At 39.4% G+C, this 4,749-nt stretch overlaps 2 protein-coding genes across 2 annotated transcripts; one reads left to right on the top strand and one right to left on the bottom strand.

The window, feature by feature from the left end:
- The first annotated feature begins 668 nt into the window (after window positions 1-668).
- LOC131690540 (DNA-directed RNA polymerases I, II, and III subunit RPABC2) lies at window positions 669-1,529 on the top strand. Its single transcript, XM_058976405.1, has 2 exons — window positions 669-877; window positions 935-1,529. The coding sequence occupies exons 1-2, from the start codon at window positions 849-851 to the stop codon at window positions 1,299-1,301; spliced, it is 396 nt and encodes a 131-aa protein (XP_058832388.1). The 5' UTR covers window positions 669-848; the 3' UTR covers window positions 1,302-1,529.
- LOC131690539 (protein downstream neighbor of son homolog) lies at window positions 1,522-3,515 on the bottom strand. The gene is made up of 3 exons (XM_058976403.1): window positions 3,200-3,515; window positions 2,322-3,144; window positions 1,522-2,244 (listed from the first exon to the last, which is right to left on the bottom strand). Exons 1-3 carry the CDS (start codon window positions 3,412-3,414, stop codon window positions 1,561-1,563), a joined length of 1,722 nt encoding a protein of 573 aa, XP_058832386.1. The 5' UTR covers window positions 3,415-3,515; the 3' UTR covers window positions 1,522-1,560.
- Between the last annotated feature and the right edge of the window lie 1,234 nt (window positions 3,516-4,749).

The raw sequence follows: 4,749 nt of genomic DNA, 5'->3' as shown, positions 1-4,749 counted from the left end.
CGAGCTTGACAGTATACCTTTTAATAGGGCTCAGCAAATGGGCGCATAGAAACCCAATGTAAAAGAAAGGGCGCGTGAATCTTTTCTTCAAATTTCATGAAAATATCGAAATATTCGAATGTTTATGTACAACAACTATCGAGTAGACATGATCATAGTAGATATTGCTTATCATTTATATAACAGAATCGCCGTTTATTCTTTTATTTGTGAATAATAACCGTACGCCCGCTTCTGTCTAAAAATGTAAGTTTGGCCTTTATATTCCATATGAGAAGAAGGGCCTAAGTCGAAATCTCGAAGAAAATGCATGTTTCGCCGTTTTGTTTTCTTTAATTATACATCGAACTAAAAACCATTTTAACTAATTTTCACCTCAGTCTTGTAGTATTTTTGTTGCATAATGTCGTAATAGCGAAAACGCAGTTTGTTTACATTTGCGATTTAAGCCCTAATGAAAAATCTATGTCGAATTTTAGTAGCTGGAAGGTTGGCATGGCTGCCAATATCCCGGTTTTTACAATAAATTGATGGAAAATTGGAAAAAGTTAATTTTTTGTCGATTCCATATCATTTCATTTGGCAACCGTGAAAAAGTGTGATCGCGAAGTGCATCAAAAATCCAACTTTCAAAGCAATAATAAGCAATATTACCTGGCATCCCTGTACTGTCAGTCCAGAGACTCAGAGAGGCTCTGAGTTTGACGGCGGTTAGCGAATTTTTGGATGCATGTCGCGTTATTGTGTGGTGGCTTTGAGAATTATTTAGAATATTCGTTTAACACGCGATTAAAGGATTCTGGTTTAGTAGTGATTCCTATAATTTATACATTTATAATACCGTTACAATGGAAGATGGTGACTACGATAATGACGAGTAAGTATTTTGTCAGAATGAAGTGTAAAAAGTTAACCTGCCTTTGCATACCTGCAGCGTCGGTGGAGATGAATTTGACGATGTAGAGGAAGATGATAACATCGATGAACTGAACCAGGAGGAGGACGGTGATAACATTGAGTTAATCACGCCCGGGCAAGCTGGAGGCGGGGTCCCAAAATCTAAGCGAATTACTACTAAATACATGACCAAGTACGAAAGGGCACGAGTACTGGGAACGAGAGCGTTGCAGATTGCTATGTGCGCCCCTATCATGGTTGAGCTGGAGGGTGAGACGGATCCATTGCAGATTGCAATGAAGGAATTAAAACAGCGGAAGATTCCAATTATTATTCGTCGGTATCTACCTGATGCTTCCTACGAGGATTGGAGTATTGACGAGCTGATCATTATAGACCATTAAGAGTTTACAATACTGTATTTATATTTAGGATTATTATATAAAATAAAAATAGGTATGTATCATTAATCTAAGAATAATTTTTCGAAATGACTATTTTCTCGTTCTCAATGGTTTAATTGGGTTTCTGAATTGATTGAAGCAACAGTCCATCAAAAAACTAAAACAAGAATGTGCGTAAATACGACATGGATGGTATAGTTATTGATTAATAAATAATCGGTGAATTGATACATGTGTTTATTGAATCTATTTTCGCTGCTCAGTCCCAAGTGTATCCCCCAGCATCTTTACTGTACACAAATCGTTCTAAATCATTTACCGAGTCTTTATTTGCTCGGCACATTGCCTCTAGAATATTGTCGGACAAGCCGCTATCCGATAGATTTTCTTTCCACAGTACATGATCCCCACTAGCGTTTGCTTCATTCTCTTTATCCGCGTCGTCGATCAATTTTTGAGAAACCTTACAGAACGCAATCGTGTTCGGCGAGCTGACAAGGGTTGCACTGAAATTGTCTTTTGACTCGGTTAACAGTCCGCACAAGTAGGGTAGCACATGAGGAAGGATAACGCCATTCAGTTCAGTGCTGTAGAAATCTTCACCTTCCATCCGTATTTTACTGGATCGGGTTGCCAGCGTTCGTAAGCTAGCACCGACGAACGATACTGGGGCCAATAGTGTCGGAGGAACTCCCGCAAGGCGGCCTACCTTGGTGGTGGTACTTTTCGCGTTTAGCAGAAAGTTGAAAAATGCCTGGCACTCGACTCCTTCGATAAGTACCGTCGATTGTTCACTGTAGTCTTCATCACATTCTCGGTTTTGCAGCTTCTTAGCTTGATTATAATTGATTTTCTTTATTTCTTCAGCTTCAACTCCTAAGCTTTCCAACCACTTTTCTTCCTCCATGTCATCGGAGTCCTCGTCTTCATCTATTTGTGTGGTCTGAAAGTTTTTTGAGTATTTGTTATCACCACTAAACAGTAAAATACTGAAAAAGTGTTGTCTAAAATAATACTTACAGTCGATTGATCTTCCGATGAATTCGAGAAACTTCCATTGTGAATGCTTATTCCGGATTCCCCGGAACGATTCAAGTCCTGCTTGCCGTCCGTGGTCTTTCTCAAGGGCATAGTAAACTCAATATCCTCCTGTTTCAATGCAGCTCGCATACCTCGCGATGTAGGTGTGAGTAGCGCATGTGTCTCTACTCTCCCGCCAATACCGGCAGCCCGAAAAAGAACAGTAAAGCTATTAGCACAAACATAAAAATACGGACATTGGCGAGCACGAACTAGCTGAAACAGGTTTCGGAAACTGATAGCCCATTCCTTTGCCAGAGCCGCCCGTTCCATTTCGCCTAGCATTGTGCCGTTGTTGGCTTTTGAATTCCGCGGAAAAAGTGTTAGCCAGGGGAGGTGCGGGTGTTGCCAGTATAAGGTGCTCTGATAGAATCTTGCTCCAGGTGAGATATCCAAACCAGCCGAAGAGTCTTTAACTCCAATACAGCGCACAAATGACGTAAGACCGCTTGCTTCTTGATTTGTTCGTAAATTATTGCCCGGAATTGGCGATTTACAAACAATCCGTAGTCGACTTTTGATACTCCAGTGGACAGGAAGATGCAAGGATGATTTCTGCTGTGGTTGTTCTAATGCGGGTGATTTGGAGACGGTTACCAGCTGCTGGTGTTGATCTATAATGAATCGTTGTTCCAGAGGTTTCACAACTGGGGCATCAATAACGGGAATCTCTCTCGGGATCGATTTGCTAAGTAGCTCAAAAATGCTGTCTTCGTTGGTCGGATCAGTAACCTTTTGCTTTTTGGTAACATTCGCCTCATTCCTAATTATTCTCGTTTTAAAATAAATTTTTACTCATAATCTTCGATAACACTTACCTCGAAAAGGGATTTTTTCGCTTTTGGTTACTACTGAATAGGTCTAGCTCTTGACCGGAGGAATTAGAATCGCGCAACAAACTATCACCGGAAGGTCTCTGCATTCGTGCTTGCAGAGCTTTTTGCTTTTGCTTGAGTCGCTGCAGCCGTAGGATTTCATCCGGTCGTTTCCATTCCGTGGGATTAGATAACAATCCTGCAGTGTTTTCGTTCATCGTGGCTATCAGGTTTTTATGCTTATCTAGATTTCAAAACAGAAAATTTCGAGGTTTGTATCGCACCAAAGAAAGTGCGCATTTTCTTTTGTTTACTGGTAGTGGAATCAATCTGACAAGCTGCATCAGCAGCTGTTAATTTTTAGGCCTCCCTCTTTTTTCACTGGGGTTAGTAAAGATCTAATCCTAGTACATATTGTTAAAGTCTGAGCTGCTAGAAAACGATATGATAACGCTAACTACCTGTAAACAATCAAGAGGTGGCGCTAAATCTGTGCTGCTAGAAAAGGTGGTGCTGGATAAGGTCTGAGCTGCTAGAAAACGATATGATAACGCCGACGCTGCAGATGTTTTCAAATGCCAGATAGCGCCAGTGTGGTTGCAGATAATGAACATGCTGGGCGCTCACTGTAGCGCTTTATGGATAAGAGAAATTGAAAAATGCATTTATTCTTTCGTATACGTGTAGGCGCGCAATCTTTTGGTGTTTGTTTTATATTGGACGTATTTTTTGCTAAACGTTTGGAAGTGGCGCAGTGATCGATGCAATGCAGTTGGAGTACAGTTGTGACACATGTAGGAAACGTTTATTAATTTCAAAGTTTACACAGGTTTTTAAATAAATTTTGTTCTAGCCTAAATGTCGATTATCAGTGCCTTTCATGTACATGGCATTTAATTTATGCTAAAAAAAGTCAGTAACAATACCCAAACTAATTTGACTAATTAATTTTTCTAAGAAAACTGTATTTTTTGGTGTGAGTTAAAAGCTAACGTCAACTGAAATAGTCCGAACATATTGGCCAAAGTTAACCACAGGAATTTCCAAGTTCTATTTTTTGAAGTCTATATGCCAAATGTTTCAATGAAGACGTGTAAGAACATAAATAATACTCAATTAAAAATGAGTAATTTTACAAAAAAATACTTTATTTGACTTTGGATATTCTTAACCTCAAATTGTTGATTATTAATCCGAACACGTTATACATTTTGAGAATGGGCACATCAATAACTTTAGAATGGTGGGTCGATTATGTTGAACGGAAGATTTATTCCTGAGATATTGCCCAATAATTGCAAAAAGTGCCAAAAATGCGTTTTTTTAAAAAATAACAATAAATCCATCATGAATACTAGGCAATCGGCTACCCAGAGCAATAGACACATGATAACACTTCTGAGAGTTGCCTAGATCGTATCACTTATCACTTATCAAGGTGAATCCAGATTTGTGTAACTCTTTATCCCATCGTACTAACAAAAACTCCTTCCGTGGCGAACGTGAAGATTCAGAGGTATACATGGTCTCCATAACAACTTTTGTTACACTAA

Source organism: Topomyia yanbarensis, chromosome 3 (assembly GCF_030247195.1).
Source record: "Topomyia yanbarensis strain Yona2022 chromosome 3, ASM3024719v1, whole genome shotgun sequence".
Lineage (NCBI taxonomy): Eukaryota > Metazoa > Arthropoda > Insecta > Diptera > Culicidae > Topomyia > Topomyia yanbarensis.
Note: the sequence above shows the minus strand (reverse complement) of the source record. Positions and strands in the feature narration are given on the sequence as shown.

What these genes read in the sequence shown, in the direction of transcription:
- LOC131690540 (XM_058976405.1), top strand. Translation starts at nt 849, where the DNA reads ATGGAAGATGGTGACTACGATAATGACGA. An exon ending in GGTGACTACGATAATGACGA is followed by an intron (nt 878 to 934) that starts GTAAGTATTTTG and finishes GCATACCTGCAG; the next exon opens with CGTCGGTGGAGATGAATTTG.
- LOC131690539 (XM_058976403.1), bottom strand. Translation starts at nt 3,414, where the DNA reads ATGAACGAAAACACTGCAGGATTGTTATCTAATCCCACGGAATGGAAA. An exon ending in CGAAAAAATCCCTTTTCGAG is followed by an intron (nt 3,145 to 3,199) that starts GTAAGTGTTATC and finishes GAGAATAATTAG; the next exon opens with GAATGAGGCGAATGTTACCA. An exon ending in CATCGGAAGATCAATCGACT is followed by an intron (nt 2,245 to 2,321) that starts GTAAGTATTATT and finishes AAAAACTTTCAG; the next exon opens with ACCACACAAATAGATGAAGA.